At 38.4% G+C, this 26,869-nt stretch overlaps 2 protein-coding genes across 11 annotated transcripts in view; both read right to left on the bottom strand.

The window, feature by feature from the left end:
- Positions 1 to 2,397, bottom strand: part of LOC6619481 (twitchin) — a 49,868-nt gene extending 47,471 nt beyond the window's left edge. For 5 of the 8 annotated variants that reach the window (XM_032724064.1, XM_032724065.1, XM_032724069.1 and 2 more), the window contains exons 1-2: positions 2,298 to 2,397; positions 761 to 1,121 (exon numbers count right to left, since the gene is read on the bottom strand). In XM_032724064.1, the coding sequence (XP_032579955.1) occupies positions 761 to 1,073 (313 nt within the window). In that variant the 5' untranslated portion in view covers positions 1,074 to 1,121; positions 2,298 to 2,397. Of the gene's footprint in view, positions 1 to 168; positions 191 to 760; positions 1,122 to 2,297 lie in introns of all 8 variants that reach the window. The other 3 variants (XM_002043660.2, XM_032724067.1, XM_032724068.1) reach the window with 1 other exon arrangement.
- A 3,665-nt stretch (positions 2,398 to 6,062) lies between these two features.
- Positions 6,063 to 22,478, bottom strand: LOC6619480 (paired box protein Pax-6). 3 transcript variants are annotated; one of them, XM_002043659.2, is made up of 9 exons: positions 21,758 to 22,410; positions 19,072 to 19,251; positions 16,262 to 16,427; positions 14,929 to 15,109; positions 13,096 to 13,750; positions 9,579 to 9,752; positions 9,147 to 9,422; positions 7,616 to 7,970; positions 6,063 to 6,928 (listed from the first exon to the last, which is right to left on the bottom strand). In XM_002043659.2, the coding sequence occupies exons 1-9, from the start codon at positions 21,864 to 21,866 to the stop codon at positions 6,325 to 6,327; spliced, it is 2,700 nt and encodes an 899-aa protein (XP_002043695.1). In that variant the 5' UTR covers positions 21,867 to 22,410; the 3' UTR covers positions 6,063 to 6,324. The 3 variants fall into 3 exon arrangements, with proteins under 3 accessions (XP_002043695.1, XP_032579804.1, XP_032579805.1); XM_032723913.1 differs by lacking the exon at positions 19,072 to 19,251; XM_032723914.1 differs by lacking the exons at positions 6,063 to 6,928; positions 7,616 to 7,970; positions 9,147 to 9,422; positions 9,579 to 9,752 and adding an exon at positions 11,962 to 12,318 and having other exon boundaries at positions 21,758 to 22,478.
- Between the last annotated feature and the right edge of the window lie 4,391 nt (positions 22,479 to 26,869).

The raw sequence follows: 26,869 nt of genomic DNA, 5'->3' as shown, positions 1-26,869 counted from the left end.
CGGTATTATCATGCAGCTATGCTTAATTGCTCAAATAATTTTTGCGTAATGCAACTAAATATCGTTATTTTAGGCATTTAATATATAATGGAAGATCAATTAAAAATAGCATTGTTAAGGCTCATGTTTCTTTAAAAATAAAGCAGTGAAGCTATAAAAATGGCTTACTTTTCTTTTGGTTCGTCAGCAGCTAGAGTTTTTTACAACGGTAGAGTAAAATTTTGAAATTATTTTAATATTTTTGTAGACGCAAATGTTATGAATATTAATTTAAAAAAATCGAATATTGTAAACGAATCATTAACCATCAAATTAAATATAATAGAAAGATCGTTTTGGCAAGTCGAGGCTTGTATATGCTTGCAATAATTGCATATTAAAAATTACAGATACACGGAGTATATTGATTTCATTCAGAAGTTTACAACGCTGATATATGTATATGTACATATCCAAACAGCTGAAACGATATAGCCCACGATCGCCTCTCCACCAGTTTCTACCCAAATTTGTCTCTCAAATTTAAAACTTTAGCATGAAACTATCCCAAATAATAAGTTCATATTAATATTAAGCAACAATCATAGAAACTTGCACCGGCAATCCAAATATATATAGAAACATAACCCAATCTAATAAATGAATTATGTTCGAGCAAAACGTTTCATTATAGAACCGAAAATGAATTCTTCGCTATTTATCGATCTTTTTTCTGAAACACTAATTCATTTGGAATGGTTTTTAAAACCGTCCGACTTACGTGAGAAATTTAAATTAATAGACGCAGAGACTTCGCCCGACTTGTTTTTTGCTTTGACCTTATAAAGTCCGGCATCCGTTTCAACTACATCGTCAAGCTCCAATACAACCGTATATTTATTTTCTCCGACTGGTTGAATTTTGAATTTGGTTCGGACATCTTCTACTACTTTATTGTCACTTCGAAACCATTCAATGTCCGGTTTCGGAGATGACAATAGCTGGCACTCAAATATCAATCGATTGCCATCATCTTCTTGATGCAGTTGTGGCTTTTTAACAAAGCTGGGAGCGAAATCTTCAGCCACCCCCATGCTGAGGGCTTTTCTTAAGCTTCGTCTTCAACGGCTGTGACTCTATAGCTGAATGAAACAGAAAAAAATGAAATGGAAAAAAATACCATTTGGGGCAATAGACAAACAAATACAAATTTCATGTTGTAAAGATTATTCAATGTAAGTTTTAAAGCATGATCAAACTAGTAAATATTCTTTGGGTTTTACGCTTAAACGGCCTCATTAGCTCAGGGCATTGTACGTTTTACTTAAAAATTAAAGGACATTTTATAGGGTTTAGAAATGATCCCAATATATTAAATTTAAATACTCTATGACTGGCTATTTTTCCGTTACCTAACAATGTAACTGTAAAATAAACCGAATCACAATAAACTAGAACGATACACACGTATTTAGAGTTGCACACGACCCACTAAGTTTTGGAATTTGGAAATTCGATCGCCTTTCCTTCATTGAGCATAGATATTGTTGATGGAAAACATTTTACTGAATAAACGAAAATTCATGTATTGCATGTCTATTTTTAGCCGTTCGCAGTCACCGGCTGAGAAATAAACCTGAACATTCGAATACTAAGTTCACACAAATATGTATATATTCGTAGATAGATTCGTGGCAATATATAAATATCCGGATACAGCATAGATTATTTAAACAAAATAAAACGGTATAAAAGAAAATCAGAAATAGAGAATATCCGCTTATTATCTAAAACACGCTTGCCTCCTATTAATAAAAATGCAACCGTTTTATTGAACTGAGTTAGAAGTTTTCAAATTTCTCATAACAGTTTTTTTTTTTTTGGTTTTGTCAAAGTCTATTTTTATCAACAACAACGTGTTACACAACGCCATGAGCAGATCTGAGGTATCTGTGTAGAATAAAACGCACTCTATTTCTTTACAAAATTCTAAAAGCGTAAAACACTTGCATGTCGTTTTTCTTAATTATGGAATTGAAACAATTCTAGAATAATAATCATTTTAGGTTTAGTTTCACTTCACTTTTGAAATAAGAACACCTAAGAACTTAAATTATTCGTAGCCATATATATTTAGTGTGCATATGTAGGATGAGCCATCGCCCTTAAAATAACAAAGTGGTGGACAAAAGGGAATTTAAATAAAAAATACTGCAACTATAGCTGTGGTCAGCCGTAGAATATAAACATATACTCATTAATTAAATATTTATTTTGAGTAGGTGTGTTTAATAATTTTTGTTTCACTTGGTACGTACTAGGCTACAAGTAACACAGATTGAACACAGCACGAAATTAATTCTTCTGCGAAAACGAAGCGTACTCCACGAGCTTTTGTCTATTACTGGCAGGTCCAAAGAATAGGTGCTCCTGATCACCGAAGCATATGCACTGCTTTTGTAGCAGGCTGTGAGACAGCGCAGGCGCGATTTGATTTTGACAACAACACCCAATTTCTACAGTCTATATACAGAAGATGTATTTATGTAGCCAGGCCAGTACAACCAATTTAAAGCCCTGAACGATCGACTTATTTTACAATTGATTGTCAAGTCCACTCTAACGTCCACGAACTGCTAATTTAAACAAATTTACAAAATCGTTAGCGGGAGTGTCTAACAGCTGACTGCAGTTAAAAACTACTTAGCTAGCGGGAAAGCGAACGGAATTCTTATTAATTTTTCTGGCTTATTGATAGGTTTTGGGAAATAGAAAAAGAAACATTTTTTTAAAACTCCAATAGTGTGGGCGTGATCCTTCGGTCGTTTTGTAGGTGTTAGAAGGGGCATTGTGTGTTTTGGTATACCGATAGGACAATCCTGAGTAATGTTTACGAAAGTATTGCAATATAACTATTTTCGAATACTTGTCTCGAAAAACTTCCAAAAGCCTTTTAGGGAATGCATAAAGAAGGCTTTCACGGAGTGCTTACAGATGCGTTGCACGAGAAGTATGAAAGATTCTTCAGGTCGTCAAAATGGAACAGTAACTTTCGGACTTGTGCCATTCAAACCGGCAAATGAAACAGTCGTGTTGAAATGAACGAAGTGAATTCGGCTCGTTTGCAAATGATCGTGCATTTAAAAGCGCGCGTTGCCGACTTCAATTCATTCAATTCAAACGGCACATTCTGAAACAAATGAAGTGAATTCCGAATAAAGTGAATGGGTGATTCAAATGTCATGTCTGTTATTTTCAATACAAGACAGTTATGGTATGCTGAGTTTGTGTTTTTATATTATTATTTATTATTACTTAAATGATTATACATTATATATTTTATAAATATACTAATTTTTAGTTTTCAATATTATTAAGCAGAAACATTATTTTATTAATATTCTCTGAACTTAGAGAGAGGGCAGAACGTTTGTCTGTTATTAAATTTCGAGCGTCTGAAAATGCTGTTTCAGACGCAGCGCTAGTTGCTGGTATGCAAACAATTTTGCAACTGGCTTCATATAAGTTTTGGAACATATTTTATGATCGTTCCTCCAAGCCAGACAGTTAAGTCCGTCAACATAAATAATATTTGTATCAATAAACATATTAATCTCTTGATCGAATTGATCACTGCTATTGACGTCGTTTCGATTTTGTATGAAGTCGTCAAATGTATAATAATGCACTGGTATATTTTCTTTATTTTCCATTTCGAAATTTTCAAATTCAAAACGGGCCAATAATTCTTTGCAATTCTCAATAATTTTTTTTCTGTTGCTGAAAATTTAAGTAACTTTTTTGTGGGTGGAAGTAGAAATAAAGCGATTTTTTGGAACTTTGTTACATATGGAAGAATTGTTTGATAGATCCAACAGATAGGAGGAGAGTTGACTTTATATTGGAGACAAGGTCACTATCCGACAAGTCTGGTTGACAAGCCCCTTTTAATTTGTTTATATATCGGTAAATGTTTCAAGAACTCTTGTGATACCTGTAAAGCTCGGTTTTTTCTTTCAAAATGTTTGAAATCTCAATCTCAATTCAATCTATAGATTTCAATAAAAGGAAAACTGTATTGGGCACAAGCTTTTCAACTTCGCATTTTAAAAAAAAAAGTATATTTACATAATTATGCAGTCGACAATGATTATATTTTCTTTTGAAGTCATTTTATTTGTACAGTTCATTTAAATCAATTTAATATGTATGTAACGAAAGGGATTAAATTTAGAGTGCATTGTTACGATATAATCTGTATGTCCATCAGCTAAATGGGGTAAAATATTAAGCTTATCAAATCTCTATTTATGAACCATATTAACTTGCTGGGAAACATGTACACTTAAAACTGCTGAACACCCTAGACAAGAAAGTCACCCTGAAAATGAAAGAAATATAGTTCCGGCAAGCCAAAGCTTATATACCCTTTCAGTAACTATATATATGTCAAATTAAAATCAATATTATTTATTTAAAAGAATGTAAAAAATATATTTCAAGGAATGAAATGTATTTAGAATGTTCAGATTCCAGAGACGCAGACAGAGCGCATGTTTCTTTCCAAATATTGTCACGCCCACAACCGCACAAAACTGGCAAGACACTTTTAAACAAGAGAGAATGCTATCGTCGAGTTCCCCGACTATCAGATACCCATTACTCAGCTAGTTTGAACGCGAACACAAAATTTCATCAACTTTCTGGAATATCGATATGTATATCGATATATATATAGAGATATATATATATGTACATATATATATATTACTATATATCATAGTCGTTAGAGTAAACTATTAAAATGGTATAAAGGTATAAATGCATTTAATTAATCCATGTAAAGCGAACGCGTATTCGTGGGTCAAATGTAGAATGTAGAAGCCTAATGTAAAAGTAAGTTCCATTTTAAAAATGTCGGTCTTTTCCAGAAGGTTGGGACAATTACCATTTGTTGGGATGTAAGAAACTCCATAGATATTGGCGAATCTTGGCCTTTTATGCCCAATCTCACATTTTTTAATATCTATCTCTTTAATAAAAAAGTCAGCAGCAAGCCAAACAAATTACTCACTCAAAATTATTATTAGCAGTTAAATAATAACATGTCAATAATAAATATTCCAACCAGGAATTCTTGTATAAACGTCTTGTATAAACTTTTATTTTAATCAAAAGATGTTGACGATGCAAAAACAAGTTACGAATGCAATCGTTCGATCAACATACAAAGGTTGTGATATAACTTGTATTTCAATTATATTTCACTATTTAAAATTAGCTTGTTCGCGAAGCTTTATCAAAGTATTTACTGTTCCACCCAACCATTTTCTATTAACCTGGCCTTAGTTTATCCGTTGATAGATTCCGACAGTGAAAATGTTCACTGGTTCGTGTCTAAATAAATAATAAATGTCATTTCACTTCAGTAGTGTTGGATAATGCCGTGGGCAATACTAATAACTTCAGAACGGAGAGAGATACTTATCGATGTAAATCCCAAAAACTGTGAGCCTTATTTTGAATTAACTAATTTTCGTATATGCTTTCTTTAATTACGTATGTATAGCCTTGTGACCCCCGAGGAAAGTGGGATCACACTCTCTTCCAGTCGAGTTTTATTAGACCGAACATATGTTTTTAGCGTTGTTGAGAGTCGATCTGATAGAGCTAAAAGATATTGCATTTGCATTTTTACGTTTTCTCATATGTACTTGAGGTACTTGTACTTGTACTTTTGAGCAGATAATTCATGTATTTCATTGTAATTTGGAAAGCAGTTCCTGTTTAAAATTTTAGATTTTGTAAAGGAACACATAAAGCTTACCACTAAAAAGGGTCTGGGATGGATTGTTTCTTAAATAAATAATGTTCAAAAATGTCTTCTCTGTAATATTAAATTGCGAGATATGCCATTGAAGTCACTGCATTAATATTAATATCAGGTTTGCGTAGTAACCACTAAATACGTTAATATTATTAAGACCTCTTAAAAACAAGTTTTTCAGATCAAGCATTTTGATATTGGAAAACCAACTAAACACTTACTTTTTGAAGATTCCAAGAGAAAGAATAAGGGAAAATTGAAAGAAACAACATTTTTTTCTTTTTATTTGTCAAAATTATATCATTTAATTTACACCAATTATTCTACACTATAGATTGGATTTAATGGGCGGAACTATATAATATATACATAATGTATTTTCCTACAACCTCCATTATTTTTCAAGAGATATGTAAATTCGATTTATTATGGCCTCCTTAAGATATACATAGGCCGTCATTCAACTATGTAAATAGTCCCTTTCGCAGTTCTTCTCTGATTGAATCGCAAGTTTGTACCTAGACCCACGGTGAGTAGAAACAGGAGGCGAAGAACTGTTGTTTTCCAGGGGCCACGTGTGCTGATGTGCCGCTGGCGGAGGAGGGCGTCATGCTGTTGTTGGCGGACGACGCGTAATTGTAGCTCATATGTGCATACGAAGATACAGCCGGTGAAATCGGGTCGGACGAAAACCCAGAACTGTGAGCAACTCCAAAGTGGCTCGAGCTGGAACAAGGAGAGGGACATGATTCCTGGGCTATGGTGTGATGTGGGGTCACATTGGCGCTGGTACTGGACGCGGCTGAGAAGTTTGAATCAGCAGCAGAGCTCGGCGCCATAGGGGGCGGTGGCAACGCGTAGGCAGATAGCACTTCGTATCCCGATCCGCTGCAGTTTGCTCCCAAATTCGCAGATTGGCCACTGCCTAGGCCAACGCCCGCAGGTCTGCCACCGTCACCCGTCACGATGTGATGGTGAGCGGGAGCCATCGGAGGGGGTCGTAGGGTCATGTGGCACGGATATAAAGAGGAAGGGGTTAGATCGCCCTGTTGCGGTATTGGCGATGGCGGAGCCAGCGGACCGACAGATGAGTGGTTAAAGCTCGGAATCGGCGTAACCGCCCTGAAAATAAAACCATTTAAGTATTGACTTTTACACGATTATAGACTATGACTATGGATTAATGTACAAATGCATACTTAGTTAGTTTGATATTTTTGAGGCTAGAGGTTATTAGCAATAATTACTTAAATAGTGGGAGTGCGAGGTTAAAACTTCAGAATTCTTTTGGCATATAGAAAAAAAGTGAGCGTCGCACTTTTTTATATTATTAAACTGCGTTTACGTCTCTAATAACTCCATGCCTTGAGTATGCCTACCAGCATTTATAGATACCGTGATATCGTTTATACGGACGTGCATCGCTGGACTTACTCGATCCTAGCAAGGATATATAAGCTTTATACGGTCCAAAACGCTTCCTAATGAAATGGAACTTTACAAGTAAGATGTATGAAAACATAGGGAGTAATGCAGAATTATTATGACTTTACAAATTTGTTTTGGTCAATATGGTAAAATTTATGGCGCTGGTTACATGCATTTTAGGACGCTAATTCCTAATATATGCTGACAAATGTATCAGTTCAAAATCGCTAAAGATGTGTTGACATATCCCTTGTGTTGTTTTCTTTTGAGTTTTTATTCTACCGTCTAACTATTTTACCAGCAATAGCCTCCACGAGTTTTTTCAGTATTATGCAATAAATAGTGGGATGACTGAATAATTTGAAAACTCTAGTTGCTTACCCATATGAATCGCTCATGGATAACGCCGTATGATGCATGTTGGAGTACATCGCGCCGAAACTACCACTATTAAAATTGAGACGTGGCGAAATGGCAGGAACAAGTGCATGAGCTTGGGCGTGACCATTGCTCTGGATATGATGAGTATTTTGTTGCCCGCCAATGCCAAGTGGGCATGGAGAACAAACTCTTCTGCAATCTTCACTTTGACGACCACTGTCATTGTCAGAGGCGCAGCTAGGCCGAATGTGCAGGATTGGTGTTGGGCTTTCAGATCCATCGATCCCAGCGCCAAGCGTTGGAGCATTGACATTACTAGACAATGTGCTTGGGGACGATAAGCCATTAATGGTACCTAAATATGGAAAAGGCAAATGAATTTATCTATTTGTATTTTACGATCCTTCTTAAATTGGGGTCACACATTTCAAATAACATGTCATACTTAATACCTTTATAACATTAAAAAATACATTATAGATTATTCAAGAAGTGCCAGAGTGCTTGGTTTTGTAAATACGTCTGCCGAATGTAGGATCTCAATTGAGATTACTATCAACACTCCGGAAACAACGAAGAGTACGAGAAATCACCACAGCTTGGCGCCTTCCATCGTCGATTCTCTGCAAGATATGGGAAACTGAAGTGCATCGGCCTATAAGCGCTGGCACAAGCAAACGGTAAAAAAGTGCACCAGCACGTGACAGCTCTACCCAGCCCGTAGCCCCTGGAATGGATGTGGCACCGGTCTGAAACAATCTAGCTCACCTTTAGCGTAACTGAAATACTCAATGCTCCTAGGTCAAATCGACACACATATTAAGCATTTAAATATGGAAAAACTAGACTTTTTTTAGAATATTGAGGGGAGAAAAAACGCAAGCCCAAGGTCAAATAAATTCCAGTCCCACCCATCCTAACTACAATACCAATGGGAGACTAAAATGAGCTTGGGCAATAGTCACGCATCATGGGGGAAATCTACATACAAATAATTAACTTTTCATTTAAACGTCACACTGGGAATAAAACAACGAACCAACAAGAGACAAGAAAACTTCATGTGTTTATAATTATAAATATGTGCTCTTCACGGCATAAAGCCTGTTTGGAAATATCACCGTTAATAATGGGACAGCGCCAGTAACATAAATTCTGATACAGTGAAGAATTACAAATCGAAGCCCAGCCCTCGAATCTGTTTAACCAGCCTAACCAGTACCCGCCTAAGAAGAATTGAATTACCGGCCGCCACAGGACCAGGTCAAAGACTTTGAATCCAAAATATAATACCTAATGCAAGGGTAAAAATGTTTAAACAAAATACTTCCGAGAAAAAAGTCGAAATCGATTTGTTGCGGATTGATTAAGACTAACAGCAAAGGGAGGTTGTTTTAAATAATCATTATAGCGTAAACTGTATTAAGATATTTTTCTGCAATGTAACGACCATGTTGTAATCTCTTTCATAAGAGCGACCTTGAAGTGTGTCACGACAAGGTCTTTTGATTTCAAAATTATTTATACTTACTGACTGAGGGACCCCCAGCTGATCCGGACAGCAGAGAGGAACAAGCACTTAAGCTGTTAGGGCTGTCAGTCAAAGAGGCAGTTGCCGATGTTGAGGACGAAGTTGCACTAGCTCCTGTGGAATTTGGTGTCCTTCGCTGGTTTCGCAGCTTCTCCTCACGGCGCCATTTTGCTCGACGGTTAGAGAACCAAACTTGAATTCTTGCCTCTGGCAACCCAATCTTTCCAGCCAAACGTTCGCGGGCAAAAACATCTGGATAGTGTGTTCGTTCAAACTCTAAAATAAATATTTTAATAATATGAAAGGTATACTTAGTATTTGTTTTTACAGACAAATTTTTATGTTTTTGAATTTTTAATTAAGGTCGATATATGTAGTGTATTGTAAACCTACAATTTGTATTATTAGTAAAATATTGTTAAACGTTTTTACCTTTTTCAAGACTATCTATCTGGTCGTTCGTGAAAGATGTTCGATTGCGTTGCAACTTTCTTTTAAGTATGAGCCGAGCTTGATCATCCTCATTGTTTCCAATATTTGAAGCGCCACCATTGGAGTTTTCACCTTCCCCGGAGCCCGTTTCATCGGACTGATGACCATCAAGTTCTGGCAAAATATAGTTTTAAATTGCAAACATCATAAGACGAATCGGTTGGAATTTCAAATATAAATTAATACCATGCCAAAGACCGCATGCACAATTGTACATATTGTTACATATGCAGTAATTGTACATATTAAAGAAAATTCATGTGTATACACTTTATGATCGAAAACATCGAAACTATTATCATCATATCAGCTATATGATATAGGGGCCCGTTTTTATTCTACAGTGTTTATACCCGTTACTCGTAGAGTTAAAGTGTATACTAGATTCGTTGAAAAGTATCGTTTCCGACCATATAAAGCATATATATTCATGATCAGGATCAATGTCCGAGTCGATCTAGCCATGTCCGTCTGTCCGTATGAACGTCGAGATCTCAGGAACTATAAAAGCTAGAAAGTTGAGATTCTGCATACAGATTCTCCAGACGCAAATTGGCTGACCCATGTTGCCACGCCTAATCTAACGCCCACAAACCGCACAAAACTGTCACGCCCACACTTTAGAATAATATGTATTGTATAATATTTTCTTGTAAATTAAGATAACGAGCTTTGATTTCTTTCATATATATAATATATATGCAGCTATTAATAAATATTATAAAGCTACAATTCTAGTAAATAATTAAATCTGCTATTTGTTAGCACAGTTGTTCTTCCATAGTTGGAAGGCATATCATGCAGCTGAACGACCTGCATCAGCGGCCACATTAAAGAAAAATGCAAATCATTTGTATGTCAGCTGAGGTCAGCATGGACCGGTAGACGAAAGCCGTTCCACATTGTGGAAATGACGTTGATGTTAGTGAATGTGACAAAGCAAATAGATGATGATAGCCCAGAGATATGCCGCGGGAAAGGTATAGACTGCGTCCAGAGCCTTTAAAGCACATGTCACTAGCTGGCGAATCGCAATGTTCTGACAGCGGCAACAGCGTTACAATGACAGACGGCGTCAGATGCGGGGCAACCAAATCGACGGTATCTGTAAACAGAGAGTAGGTCTGCTGATATGGTGAGTTGGAGGTGGAATCGAATACGGAGATCGAACCCGAGGAAGGGACGGACGGACTGCGAAACTGTCACATTTTTATGCGCTAAGACAAACCCTGATAAGGTCAGAGCTCTAGCATGGGGATTTGAAAAATAATTTTATAAATATGTATTTCTGTAATCTATTTATGCACCCCAGCATCCAATCTAGCACCAACCATCCTAGGCCTGTCCGTGAACCCATCCCTAACCACAACCACCCTCACGGTTTGTCGTTTAATGAAGTGTCATCGCCTGTAAAATGAGTCTGTAAATCGCATTAAAGCAAACTACACGGTTAAGGGTAAACCTGTCAACCACGGCGGTGGTAACGGCAGTGGTTGCCCCACAGCTTTGCTCGATCAAAAGTGGAAACTTTGGGAAGTGGTTCGGGGGAGGTCGAGCACTGACTGTTTTGACACACATGCTCTTGGGCAAGCTTTGGGCGAGAATATGTACTGTTATTGAAATGATACCTGTTTAACCAATTTATTAGTACCACATTGAGATTAAATTATCTATGCGCTGGCCTTATTGACCTGAATAAAAAAACAAATATCAATATTTTCGTTAGTTTTGAATGTATTTAATTTAATTAAAAATTGAATACATTCACTCAAGCAAAAACAACTCTTAATGAAGAAACTAACTCTATTGTAGATCGCACATTAAACATACAAAACTTCGGATATCATCTTTTCTGACGAAAACAATATTGCATTTGACCAAATGAATGCAGTATCTAAAACTTACTCATTCATGTCTCAAGTTTCAGGGGACTCGAATTTTTGAACGAATTAAATCATCGGGTTGTCAACGACTGCAGATTTGTATGTATGTGCGGTCTGTATGATGCCGTGAAGATATTTCCGTATAATTATATACGGAATATAGTATATAGAGTATATTTATTATAAATGTGAATTAGCTAAGTATAGGTTATATGAGATAAAAGGAAGCGTTTCCTAGCCAATAAAGTATATATACACATGATCAGGATCACTGGCCAGTTAATTTAACCGTTCGTGTAAACGTCGACATCTCGGGGATTGTAAAAGCTGAAAACTCCGATTAAGAATTCAGACTTTACTGACTATAAAAGCTGGAAAGCTCAGACCTAAAACGCAGACTCTATCGACCGCCGCGCAAGTTTGTTTCAAAACGTGGTCAAGCCCAATTAAACATGAATAAATTTAATTTATTTAATTTATATACGCTCAAATGTCGTCACTGCTTAAAAAATATCTCGTTTAGCTGTAGGAATTGGCTTAAATCGGACTTTCAGATTCCTAATAATCCTAATCCAAATACTACATGCTTTATACAGCACTCGCCATGTCTCATCGCAGTAACGGGTACTTAATAGTCGCAGAACTCGGCTTTTGCGTTCTCTTATGTTTCTTTGTAAAATCCTTACAAGACTTGCGGTGTTGACACAATCAGAACAAGTGTATTGCTCGTTGGTCACGTGTCTGTCGGATTTACGCACGACGCGACAACCTTTTGGTGTAGCTGTAGACTTTTATAACTGAAAAAATAAAAAAACGGCCTATCAGCGAACGAAAATTTGCAAATACCAAGTTCGCTCGTGCGTAATTTGACAAAAAAATAAAATTTCGTGATTTTTGGGATGATAGTGAAATTGCAACTTGAGAAGATGTGATATATTTTTTACGTTTTTCCGCTTATTATTTCAAATGATTTTTTTAACTTCTTTTCTTTGGAAACTACACACTTAGCTAATAATAGGAGTCGTACTAAAGTATAAAGTTTTGAAAGCCTGCAATTAAACCCAACATAACTCCTTGATCAAAATACCGTTACTATTATCTGACTTGAAATCTCTTTAAAAGCTTTAAAGCGGGTTTATCGTGATAATTTAGGTTTTCTAACGCTTGAGCTTTAAAATAAATCATTCAAAGGATGTTTAAATGACCGAAAGACGGGAATTGCTGTATCAAATAGACTTGGGACGCTAATCGATTTAGCTTCTTGCTAAATCAACAATACCTTTTATATAGAGGTAAATCCTTAAATAGCGTTAAGTGTTAACTTTTACCAATGGTGATTTTGGTGCCTGTCACTAATGAACAAAATAGTTAGGCAATTAAAACACCACCACAACCATTTTATTGATCGGCGACCTATTTAGGACAATTCAATGAACATAGTATATATTTATATTTATTTATGTATATTTACTGCAATTACTATATATGTATGAATCGCCTCTTCGGAACGAATATGCTATGTAACAATTGCATTCAGGCACACGAAATTTTAGAATTCCCGGTTTTCAGCTCACCTTTTTTTAAAAGTATGTCCTCCGTTGCAACGGGGCAGTTTCTCTGGTGACCGATACTAGCCAGGCTTTCGACGTCGTTCGGTGGACTCAGTGAGTGAGCAAGTGAAGGTCCTGATGCATACGCCGTAACGGATGCGATATTGGGAGCCGATGAGATGGGTATTTCGCTAAGAGAGGTGGGGTACCAAGATCCGGAATAGTGACGGGGCGGCCAGCTCTGCTGTTGATGCTGCTGTAATGCCTGATGGTTACCGTGCACCAGCTGGGGGTGGCTGGATCGGGTTCCTAGGTGGTTGGGTGATTGACCTACCAAAGGCGCTGCTCTGGCAGGCTCCAGTGATCCTGGTCCTGCAGCGTGCTGGGTATTTAAGAGCCGAAGCTTCTCGTAAATCGCCTCCTGTTCACTACCCTCCCCGGAGTTGCTTGCGCCACCGCTTTCCGAAGAGTTAAGTGGCGTGGCTGTCTGCATAAGATCGGTGGAAGAGCTCAACGTGCCTCTCGATCCGCTTGCCACATTGCTCACGTTGCCACCGATGCTGACAGACACTTTTGCGCTGATCGAGTTGCCGGCGGCTGTGCTGGAGCTCCCGGATCCCGAGCTCTGCTGCTCCTTTTGCGCAGCCAAGTTTCTCAATACACGGTTTATGGAGGACACCTAGAATGTACAGTTGTGTTGATATAGTTATAGCGCTGTAGATATACTAATACACACACTAATACTATACTGGCATGTTTCGTAAAGAATTCCAAATCGGCAAAGGCAAGTAAAATCTAACATCAAAAAGCAAATTTTCTGTTACTTCTGGTAGCACTCAGAAAAGACGCACGTTTGTTTGCTTTGAATTGCAATTTATTCAGTTTCTTATTGTATTAATGCTGTGCCTGCGCTTGACAACGCTTTTCAACCGAATTCAAAAGGAAAGAAGGAAAGAAAACGAAAACGAAAAAGAATAACCGGCAAACATATAAATGAGCGAGTGAGCGAGGAGGAACAACAGAGAAAAGTGCATTTGAGTGGAAAAATTAGGCGGAATGTCCTTCGCCAGGGGGCCGCACAGAAACTCATTTCTTCTAAAATAAGCACATCCGGTTCCTAACTAGTGTACAGGCAGGCACACTGGACCAATCCGGTGGATTGCATTCGTTTCCTTTGGGGACAACAAGTGCATGCGCAAGCTGCACGCCAAAGGATACCTTTAGTATGTGCACTCATCGAAAGTATCGCAAGCTTAGTCGCATGTGAGAGGTCAGCGCGTAGATATTTTCCGCATTGTCCCGACGGGCATCGTGTGGACTTGAACCCGAGTGGTCGATTCTCACCCTTAGTTCAGAACCGACCCGAATACGATTCCAGATGTAAACGTGATTCAGCAGTTCCCCCTCGCACTGGCGCGTGAATTTCAACGCTTAACGGTTTGTGGTGGCGGCGGGCCGTATTTATTTAATATTGTATTTTTTCATACATTTTTCTAGCACTGATTTCCCTTTTAGTCGTTTAATGTGCATAAAAGATTTTCCCTTCCATTTGAACGAGCACATTTTCCACACAACTGTCAATAGGAGTAGAACAAGGCGAGCTGGCAGGGCCACATCGGCTATGGGGCGGCTATTGGCATGAGCATCGCTGTCACAATTCATTTGGCTGGCATCTTTTTTGGCATACTTAATAAATAATATGATAAAAAAAGGAAAGGAAAGGAAAATGTTGTTGCGAGCAAAGAAAATGGCTACGTCGAAGAGTCAAAAGAGTCGCCCGCAACTGCAATGATTTGATTCGAGCGGCGTAACTAAGTATTTAAAAAAATGAATGCTTGTTCGAAGTGAGTGACTTACACTTGGGATATTATCGTTAGTACAAACGTTCTCCTGAAGTAATCTATCCCGAATTTCCCAAGCAAATATGCTAGGACACTCGCGTTTGTACTGCGAAATTTTGCTAACCACTTCGGCTGTGGCCACACGTGGCTTGGATCCTCCGATAGCACGAGGACGTATGCTTCCTGTTTCATAATATCTGAAATAAATCCACCATTTTAATTAATATGTTGAAATAGTCTATATATATAATTTGCAATTTGAATTATACTTTGTACATATGATATTCGTAGGAAAGCTAGAAACAGATCTTGCGTCCAGCGAAGTCTTGCGAGCTGTTTAATATTATTAGTCCTTTTTCCTTACCGATTTTATTCTTGGACTCCAGACAATAAGAGGTAGGATCTTCTAAAAGGTGCGTCGGGTGCTTAGTTCCAGTTCTTAGTTCTAATAAATAGGCCCCATCCTATACTCAGTCTTTGCTTCGGACATGCCTACTCCACTACACCAGTCAAAGTTGTTGAGGAAGAAGATGTCCCCAAAGCCACCTACGCTGACGATACTGCTGTGCTCACGAAAAACACAAGTACGTATATTGGCTGCCTCCTTGGTCTACAGGAGTACCTGGATGCATGGGCTGAGAACTGGAATTGGAGCTAAAAAGTGTGCCAATGTGACGTTTGCCAAGCAATCAGGTAGTTGTCCGGGGTTCTGCCTTAATGGTAAAACGATCAACCACCACCAGGCCAATAAATACCTTAATATAATATAACCCTCGCTAACCCTCGAATAGGAATTGCAAATATACAGAAAGCGTTCCGGAACAAGGTAGCTCGAATGGCTTGGCTTATTGCGCCACGCAACAAACAGTCGCTTGACTGCAAGGTGAAGATTTGCAAGTCTACAGGTCTCCCTAGTACTATAGGGACAAAACTTCGCTTAGTCTTAACGTAACAAGCCCACATAAAATCTTGAACTATGTTATAGACTATATGAATGTGTACACCCTACACACCATTGTCTACACCAAAAAACATCATTTTTAAAACGTGGTTTCCTTTCATGATTTTGGTTGCAAAATACAAAGAACACAAGTACACACGTTTGATAAACAATATATAAGAAATGTGTTATTGCATAATACAAAACTTAACATTTCATTTTATATCTGAAAATATAAATTTGATATAATTTTGTCACTGTGCAGCTTAACTTAGGTTATGGTTAAGCCAAGCAGACATAATTTTTTTTAAAACCCCGTGCGAACCCACTCACCATCCATTGTATAACCTCGTTTCACCAAAACTATCTATTCTAAAACGAATTAAGTGATATACGGAAATGGTCCTACCTCCCGAGAATTTTGCTCACACATCCATTTGATACTTGTAGAATTCGAGAAATATCACATGGCCGAGCTCCAGAATGTGCCAGTTCGACAATTTTTTGCCGTGTTGAATCTGGCAAAGGCCTTCCTCCAACAAAAACGCCACCCAGCTGATTCACTCCACTGTGACCTGCAATCATATAATAAAAAGTATTGAAATAAATGCACTATGTTTTACTTTCGGAGTTATATAATAGTTAAATTTAAATAGTTGCTGTTTCATTTTTCATCATACATTTTAATATTTTTGCTCACACGCACTACCCACGAGGATGCATACACACACACAAGCTTGCGCCAATGAGGCGGATAATTTAGTTTGTCACGCTTTAAAAGACGTCAAAATATATTCGTCGACCCAAATTCGAGATGGATATTCTGAAGGGGAGAACAGCTTCGTGGGTATCTGTCTTTGTGCCTTTGCGTCGGAACTTAGCATCTCAATTTGTATACAATGACCGTTCCTGGTTAGTCTCAACAATTTAGTATTAATAAGCACACACCCTTGCACCCATGATACACTGAAAATGGTAGTGTAGCTTAAGCTACATTTTTTTTAAATTACTAAAAAAAATTAAAAGTTTGACTAAGTTTGGCTGCATTTTACTGCATTTATTTTACTCTGGATAATAAATATTTGATTGAAAAAATAGGTCATGTATTCGTCAAATAATTCAAAAGTTCTAACCATTTTGTTGTTTTCGATTCGAAAGATAGCAAACATATCTGATGTGTATTTATTGAAAGTACGAAGAAGAGCACAAAGGGGAAAGCTAAAAGGCTAAATGGGCACACTCGTCGCTCAGGTCGAGCATAAAAACGTAAGGGTTTTATACAAATTTCCGAGTATTTGGACTTATAGAAATAAAATCCTAAAGTCTCCGTATCAATTTACCGCTTTATTGGAAAGGAAATCACCGAAGCAGCAGAAAAACATAGATACATGTACATAGATGTATGTACATACTTATACGTTCATAGGCTTATACCAGTTACTCGTAGCATAAAAGGGTATACTAGATTCGTTGAACAGCATGTAACAGTAAAAATATAATATATTATTATACCGAGTCTAATTGGCCATGTCCGTCCGTCCGTATGAACGCGCCGATCTCGGTGAGCATGAAAGCTAGAGATAAAGCATACAGATTAGTCCGTGGCAATTTCCACGTACACGAGGGTGGCCAAATAATTCCACGATATCGCGGTAACACAAAAAAACGTACAGATTCAAGAGAACTTTGCGACGACCACTCACTCTAATGCCCATTCTTATATTTTGCTATTTTTTCGTTTTAATATTAGTTTTTCATATTTATATCGGTATACCGAAATCGTTTTGTTTTGAAATTTCTTTTTTGGTGAAGCAGCAGAGTAGCGGGTATCTGAAAGTCGAGAATTTCGACTATAGCTATTTTTCGTCTTAATCTGTTCATGTAATGCAACATCATCTGACTCAGTTATAATCCAAATGATCTTTCTGTATTCAGAATCAGATCGGAAAACCCCTGGCGAGCCCTTTTACCTTGATTCCAAACAAATTGAGATTCCTCCGCAGATAGCTCCAAACATTGTGTTTTGGATGCAGTTGAGCGCCACATCAAGTTAACTTTACCGTGAGATCCGCCTGAACACGTTCATATTATTCAGGAAACCGGCCATGACGGAGGGTACTTGCGGTATTAGTGCAGGGACTTCGAAATTGGATTGCTTTCCAAAAATGTGATTTGCAGTGTGACAGGATACACAATTTACGAAAACATCTTGCCAGTGGGATTAATAATGTAATTGCAGCACAAATCCGATGGGATGAAAAACAAAGCCTTTGCAACAGGAACTGGAGATGGACCCTCTAGGGGACTGGTCGGTCCATTCAGGGGCAGGGACTGATTTTCCTCGCATGCGAAAATGGACAGAACAGCGGGGTGAGTCTACAAAGACCACGGATACAATGCCAATATGCGTCGGTTCCCGGCAGCCGCTAAAGAGGCTCATTTGGCATTTTTGAGTGCATTGTGTGTGTTTGTATTTACTCGACTTCGGCTTTCAGTGCCATTAATTGTTTCCATTTGTAGCGACTTTACACGAAACGGTCGTCGACAACGAACACACACTTCAAGATCATTAAAGCTGGAAAATTATTGTATTGATTCACGGGCACTACAATAGGGTGACCTGACAGAGAGAGTACTTAACAGCTCGACGGGCCAGGGATGAGGTTACGTTTAGAAAAGGGATTTGAGGAATGCCTATAATCTACTCCGCAATTCGTAAATTATTGTTTGACTCATCACCGTCTTGAAAGTCTGTGCCGATCCCAATTGTCACCGATGATCACCTCTGCCCATTGTGCCACTATAATTGGCAGCATGTGCGAGATTTGGAGTCAGCTACTGAACAATGCCATTCCATTCAGCTGTATGCTTTGGGCTTACCCAGACATTGAGCTGTTTTCACGCTAATAACAAATCTTTTTGACACATGTTTAGTAATACAAAAAAATTAGCGCGATGTCTTTATACGAGTGTGCTACCTGATGATGATGATGTGCTACCTGGTATTTAGGGTAAGACACTGCGATTACACACAAAAGTTGCCAAACTTATGGATCGGTTAGACTCAATAAAATCTATTAATGGTGTAAAGACGGTCTGTGTGTATACATTTTAATTTTAATCTATTGGTGAATGTGACGTAATAGTATTACAATCGGGCTATCTGAAATCAAGTGAAAGCGGGAGGGGTTTAGCTATGCGTTATTTATTAAAACGTACATTCATCATCAGTTAAATGGTAGTAAGTTGTGGCGAAGTACGAAGATGTCGAATGGGGATGTGACGCTGTGCTGGCTTCCACGGCTTCCATAGTAGGGGAAGGTTTCCCAGCAATACCGCCTAGTCCGCTACCACCAGCGGTACCCAAACAGGGTAAATTTCTCATTGCAATCACATTGTCTATAAAAAAGAAGATCAAAGGGGTAAAATTCGTATCAAGAAGTCAGTTTGTACTTTGAATTCATTTATAATAATAGTGGAATAGTTCTTTAAATTTGAACCAAGTTTGAACCTGCTTAAGTGTTTATAGAAATGGAACAGATTTACTAGATTCGTTGAAAAGTGTGTAACATGCAGAAGGAAGCGTTTCGACCATATATAGTACATATATATATTCTTGATCAGTATCAACAGGCGAGTCGTTTTGGAGATGTCCTTCTGTCCGTATGAACGTCTCGATCTCAGGAACTGTAAAATCTAGAAGATTGAAATACGGCATACAGAGTCTAGCAACGCAAGTTTGTTGCCATGTTGCCACGCCCATTTTAACGCACTAAAACCACACAAAACGACCACGCCTACGCCTTTGAAAACTTTTTGGATATTTTTTCATAATTTGGTTAGTCTTTTAAATTTCTATTGATTTGCCCAAGCTGCCACGCCCATACTTTTGAAATATGTTTATATCTTTTTCTATTCAATTTTTATCGGTATACCAAAAACACTGTGGCCACGCCTACACCTACAAAATGTCCAAAAAGGTCACGCCCACACTTTTAAGCAATTTTTAAATATTTTCTCATTTTATTCCCCAATATCTATAGATATCCCAGGAAAATGTATAGATATCCCACTAGCTGAGTAACGGGTATCTGATAGTCGGGGAATTCGACTATAGCATTCTCTTTTGTTTTATTTATTCTCTTTGTAATCTATCTATAATCTGAAATCTATTGAAAAGTTTAAAGAATATGCATTCTTGAACACTCTGCATTCGGGAACTAAAAAACTAACAATTTTAAATTAGACCTGTGCTTAATCGAGAAACTCTACTACAACGTACAAAGAAGTTGAGCCAAAGTGCATATGTTGGAATTATAATTATTTCACTGGAATTTCGGAAGCTGTCGCAGTATGAGAGTTAGTTACATATTTGCATATATCAGTTTTCAACAGTTTTCTACAGCTTTCTATATTAAGCAGTATTCCAATGTTCAAATGTCAGTGGTGCCATGTTCCTCAATTCCTCAATACGCGCTAACAATAAATGTAGTTCGAATTGTGTGAGTCGGGCTGAATCAGAAATTACGACAGCTTTTGTTGTTAAACAACAATTTTCGCGGAAGCCTGGTATTTATTTATTAAAAGCTCGGAATCTTCAAGTACAGTTATTTAGAAAGTTAAACAGGAATCAGGCTAACAGTGAAAAAAAAATAAATTTATATGTGTAGAAATTTATCAAATTAATCGACAAATTTATATAGTATAAATTATATATAAATATATATGGTAAAATAAGTAATGAAATTCGGTATACTCTAGTTTTTTTGACAATATAAAATTGCATGCCATATTTTCGTTGTAATTTTTTGTAATATATTTTATGTAATATATTATACCTGCATCGAAATAAAACCTAAGGATTACCGAATTGTTTTAATTAAATTGAAACCCAAAAACATAAACTATGTGTGTGGGTTATCATTTTATTGCAAGATAAAAGCGACACTACACCTTTAACTCTAAATATTTTTGTTAACAACTATTGTTAAGCATTCCAAAAATGTATTAAAAGTAATCAAACTAATTTCGATTTCAGCAGTAAGCCGCATAGTTTTAAACCTTGCAAGAAAAGACTTCGCAACTTGCGTGCAGAAGCTAGTCGTGAAGAATACAGACGGTTAAAAACGCAAAAGCAAGGACGTGATAATAATGTAATGCCCAAATGGTTAAAGAATTCAACTAGAATATCACTATTGACTTAAGCTAATACTTAAGAGAACTAATTTAGAAAAATCTCAGTATGAACAAATATATACCACAGATTACTTGGGCCGTTTATGGGGCTTTTAGAAGGAGGCGCGTAGTCTTTTATAGTTAACGTGATGGCGATTATGAACTGAAACACTACAGAGCTATAGTCCAGTTTCCCGACTATCAAATACGCGGTACTACTTATTTCGCTTCCCAAGATCTTGACGTCAATACTGACGGATAGACATGCTAAAGGTCATCGGAAAATCGACTAGTCCAGTAATCTAATGAAGAATATACATATGGTTCACTTTTAGGGTCGGGAACTCTTCTTTCACCAGTCACTTTAAAAACAAATCTTTTAATATTACGAGCGAGCAACGGGTATAATACAAATATAGGGTTTTCTAACTATAAGAGTCACGGCGATAATTTGATTTTGCCAAATACAATGGCATAAGGAGTATAAAGCCGTCTTGCTCGCGTGAGTTGGAGTTTGAGAAAAGAGTTTGCGAACGATTCAGCGCAGAAGCTTTTAATCTATTGCTAAGCTGCACCAAAAGAGACCAACAGCCAAACGAAACTGCACTCGCCTAGTAGGACGGACCGGAATAGCTGTCCATGGGCAGCATTAACTTAGGCGTTGGCTTAGACTCATATTTATAAAAGAGTGCCAATCATGCCAATTGGGAATTTTAAAAAATTCGCTTACCCTTGTGAGCCATGTCTTCTAAAGACGGCAAACGCTCTATCAATGTTCCCGCTGACCACGGAGGAACCACGGTGCCTATAGCAGTTGGAGTTGGTTGCAATGTAAACATAGTTCGAATCGTTGATCTCAGTTTTTATTACGTGCACTGCTCATGAAAGCTTTAGCCAAAAGACTGCTGTGTTCAGCCAAACGCACGCCGTGCGAACTCTTGCAGGGCGAGTCAAGAGTTAAGAGTAAATTTGCGCAGATGGTGGGAATGACGTCCTGCAGTGATCAAAACCTATTGTTGATCGCGCCGTGAGGACCTAAGAGTCACTAATTCAGAAACACAAATATAACTGAGCAGCCGCTTTTGTTTTAGTTCACTTGTTCATTTTCCGAACGCCACTTTTGATTGCACTCATGTTAGCATCATATTTTTACTGCATGTAACACGTATTATTCCCGGGTCTACCGATTGCTAACGTAGCCGGCAATTTCATTTGATGAAAAGATTAATACGCACGGCTAAAATCGCAAAAAGTGAATCGAACAACCTTTCTTAAACTTCCCGACACGGCGGCGGAACAGTATTTACCTTAGAAGCCCAACACGAAATAATAATGTCACGACCTGCCTGCCCGGATCCGTTTCAGAAACCGACTAGGCCGACCCTCGGCTGGCCAGCACTCCCCTGCTTAAAAGGCTGGGTTTGTTGCAACGGAACCGGCTGCGATTGGCGAAGACCAGCATGGCTGCTCCACTCACCACCATTTGCGATAGGCTAGCCCTATGATTGGTTGTTGTCTGAAGCACACAGTTGTCCCTCTCGCACCCGTGTAATGGTAGTTGGCGGAAGATGAAAGCGATTTGCGGCACGGTGCAGTTCTGCAGCTGCGTTGTGTCGTAAAGCATATCGTGGCAACGGAATCTGAAAATAAAGGAAGGACCGACTCCAGACGGACCAGCAGCACATACTGGAATGGTTTCGTCCTGAACTGTCTACATGAAACTGCTGGTCTGGAACTGGATGTTGTTCCTTCCAGCAAGAAGCTGTGTGTAAACGGTGCAGTAGCTACCGCTTTTACCGCCTTCCGAGAAGGCGCCCAGTGCCACACTCCTCCAGCAATTACACACATGTTGCATTCCATTTGAATTCAAGCTGGCCTGACAAGTTGCCAGCAGCACACTCGTCCAATGGAATTGTTTCATTCCGATACAATAAGCGCTTCACATTTCCGTTAACTACCCGCACGTTTCCGCTTCGGCAGTGCGAGCCTACACACACTGCCATATCGAGGGGAACTGGGGTGTGGGCGTACGGTTGTTTAGTAAAATGTCGACAAGCCTAAGCACGGTCACACCCACCAAGCCACCATCCCATAAGCTGTCGTCACATGTGGAGGCTGGGCCCCAAAAAGTAAGTTCCTGTCCTGCTTTTGCGCCGCACAGCGAGAGGACGTGTTGCCAATAGCCTGAAAGGGACGGCCAGTGTTCTGGCTAAAATGCCATGTTTCAAAATGCTCTAGAGAAATATTAAAAAACTATCGCGCGCCTACACGACTGCATGGGATAATGTCTATTTAAGTGCAATGTACAAAATTCAACAGCAATATTCCGGCCAATTTTTCTGTTTCCAATACAATACAATTGAGCTTTCCAATGCGAATAAGTTCTTCTCACCAGGCCCTCGGGCGGTGTCACTTTTGAAAGGTTCAGAACGTCCTTATGACTTTTGAACAGTTTCAACAGAAACACCTCCTAACTAAGAAAAGGTCGTGATGATCGCATTGACATCATAAACACATACATATATATGCATGTATGTAATAACAATGCATATTACTTCTAAGTAATAGTTCTACTACCCTTGCAATAGTTCTACATTGTATTTTTAATATTTAATTTTGTTCTGTCGAAATTTGTAGCAAATCTGAAAGAAATTAGCAAAACAATTAAACGAAACCCGTTGATATTTTGGTAAATAAAATGCACACACGATTGATAACTGTTCTAAATACATAACTTACTTGGCGTTTCATTGATTATAAAATGTTTGAACTTACTTTCGCACATGTAATTTTCATTATTACAGGTAAGACTAAATCATCTTTATTTGATCCGATTGCCATATCCTTTTATTATATTCAAGATTTAATATGCACAGATTACATCATAAAACGCCTGAAGGTGGAGGAAACAAATGTTTTTATTAGGCTACATGGTAGCACATGAAAGTATGTCCCCCGCAGGAAGCTGAATCAGCCTTGCAATCATCATATTATCTTCGCACTGGTGCTGAGGATGGAACGCAGCCCAAGCAATCGGCACGTGGCACGTGCCAACGACACGGCACATGCTCGTGCAGCAAAAAGTTTTTCCGTTTCGGCTTAGTCTGCTTCAGCTGCAGACCGCCTCCGAGGGTTTCGACACCCATATATTAATAATAGTAAGAATCCCCAATACATTACAATATGAGGAGAAAATGCTGTAGTCGAGTGCCACCATGGTAAATTCTTCGTTCGGAGATTGGCTGGATCGATTCAGTAAGTGATCGAGATCTGGACATATGTACATGTACATAGGTACATGCATATGCAGTTATGAGAGTACCGGGCACACAAATTAAGAGTAGAAACAAATGGGAGGGAGTCTGGGTAGACGGATATGCCGGATCAATTTGCGGTCCAAGTGTCTCTGAGGATATATGTATTAAAATATGGGCACTATAGAACTCTTCCTAACTGTTTTGTGAGTACCGAGTTAACAAAATGTGAGTAGAATCGGACAGATGGGAGCGGCTGGGTGGGCGAAAAGGTTTGCTACAATAGTTATATAAAAGCATATGTATTTACTTAAGTCTCTTCTCTCTGTACAAAATCTTATCTATGTGTTACCACCGTCAACGAAAATATCTGATATGAAATGCATTCTCTGACAGAATAAATAAATAAATGTCAAGGAGTTGAAATACATAATGTATATATAATGAATTAATTGGCTCTGTTAACAAAGCTAATGTTTGCTTGAAAAAGTTGCCACGCCCTCTATAAAGCCCCAATCAAGTCAGTGAGTCGAGACCCTATATAGCTGCCGCCTTTCCCCTTGCATATCTCCATCTAGTAACTGGAATCGAGGAACTCAACTATGGAATAGCCTCTTGTTTAAAATAGACGTTTTTGGCGAAGCAAACATGGATGTATCAAATCAGAAAAGACAAACTCGAAGGATTTACAATAAGGAGAGATAAACCGTTTTTTCGGCTTAAAGCGTTATGTTTTAGTGAAAGCGCTGCCCGTGACAAGCTTCAGTATTTAGCTTATACAATTAACGAGAAAGGAGGCTAATAGCTTGCCACTCACCAAAGAAACGACCTACCACCTCTCCCATCCCTTCCACCGCGCCCACCACCAATTTAGATTTAAGATGATGAAAAATACCCAATCCAGATGGCTATTACATGCAGCCAGTGTGTGTGCGGCAACAGTTGCTTTTGTGCTGACATAAAAAAGCGTCGTTCTTCTTATCGTCTGTCCGCAAGACTTCACACGGCCACGCAATGGTAGGGGTGGGGAACGAGGAAAGGGGCGTCTAGCTGTTATATCGCTAAAGTTCGTAGAAAATTCAATAAGGACCGTCGCAAGTTAGTCCATAATCTGACACAAGATTCAGTTTCTTGAGAAGAGTTTTAATTTGAACAAGGAAGGAAATTATGGTTGGCGTACCGGTCAAAACCCCCTTTCTATGTAAAGTCATGTCTTCCTTTTTGCTTTTAGCAAAAAAAGTTGAAGAATCTACGTAATATGTTATTTAATGTGTGTGTATTCAAAATGTAAATGAAGAATTTTTATTTAGTTTTCGGCTTGAAAAAAAATGCATTCATTTGACTCGGGATGAGAGCAGGGACATTCGGCTCGTGCTCGTAATTCTAAATATGTATAAACTACAGGGTCGAACAGGTAATTTGTTCAGTTACTAAATTATTTACAGCTACAGCTTTTATTGAAGCATTCAAATAAATCAGAAATGAGCTTAAAAAACAATCTGATCTTCAATGTGACGTTGACCATGAAATAAATATATATTTTTCACGAAATTTGCTTAATCCGTAATAAAACGCTACAATTATCACTTGAAATTACAAGCTAGCACCAACGTATAAGGAGTCCCCCGCTGGGAATCCAAATAACGAGCCATTAAACAATTAAAGCAGCCCCAGACTCGGCTCACTGAAAACCAACCATACCCGGACGGCGATGACCAGCCAAGCATTTGGCCAACCAACCAAATACAAACAAGGAAAAGGCTTTTGGAAAGGGCCCAAGGGGAATCCCTAGAAGGCAAGCTTTTGGTGTGGGTGCTTCACGCTCACGGGGGGTTCACATACGCCCTTTCTGAACGAGGCAGCCACTGTGAATATGCTTCAATTAATATGATCATTCTGTGTCCGCTTCTTTCGCGCCCGACCACCGACCACGCACGCCCATTGCCTGAAGTTTCCGACTATCACTTAACCAAAAGTACTTCGAGTGACAATACCCTACAGGTGGTACTGTGTACAAAGCTCATTCGTAATTAAGGGAAACCATGCTGAGCTTTCAGATTATTTGCCTTCAAGGTAGAGGCACAGTGTTGGAGTTGGAGTAACTAATACTAAATTCAATGCGATTTTCATTAAAAAAAAGGTTTAAAAATTTTTGTAACGTGTGGGCGTGACAGTTTTGCTATGTTTTTGGTATACCAATAGAAGTCAAGTAATAAAACGAATAAAATCAAAAACTTGAGTGCTTTGTGGGCGAAGCAACATCAAGAATCAAATGTCCGCTCCCACCTCATACATTTTATTGTTCCTGAGATCTCGACATTCGTACGGAAGGACAGACGGACATGACCAGAATATAGTAGTACGCTATAACGCTATATAGTGCAAGTGCCCTTCCTTCTCCATACAGTTCAACCAATCAAATGCGTGTAACCAGAATGTAACCAGAATATCTATACAAATTTCGTGAAATCCTTAAGACTTCAATGCAATGTTGATTGTATCCCCTTGTTTTATACCCGTTACTCGCAGAGTTTGATTTTTGATATTTCTTACAGTATTTCTTTAAGTATTTCATAAAAGGCCAAACA

Source organism: Drosophila sechellia, chromosome 4 (assembly GCF_004382195.2).
Source record: "Drosophila sechellia strain sech25 chromosome 4, ASM438219v1, whole genome shotgun sequence".
Lineage (NCBI taxonomy): Eukaryota > Metazoa > Arthropoda > Insecta > Diptera > Drosophilidae > Drosophila > Drosophila sechellia.
The sequence above is the reverse complement of the archived record's forward strand: the minus strand, read 5'-3'. Positions and strand labels throughout refer to the sequence as shown.

Bases quoted from the DNA above. Each gene is read 5' to 3' on its own strand.
- LOC6619480 (XM_002043659.2), bottom strand. From the start codon at position 21,866: ATGTTTACATTGCAACCAACTCCAACTGCTATAGGCACCGTGGTTCCT. The intron at 9,753-13,095 runs GTGAGCTGAAAA...ATATTTTGCCAG, and splicing joins GGACATACTTTTAAAAAAAG to AACTTGATGGTCATCAGTCC. The intron at 9,423-9,578 runs GTAAAAACGTTT...TATTTATTTTAG, and splicing joins GATAGATAGTCTTGAAAAAG to AGTTTGAACGAACACACTAT.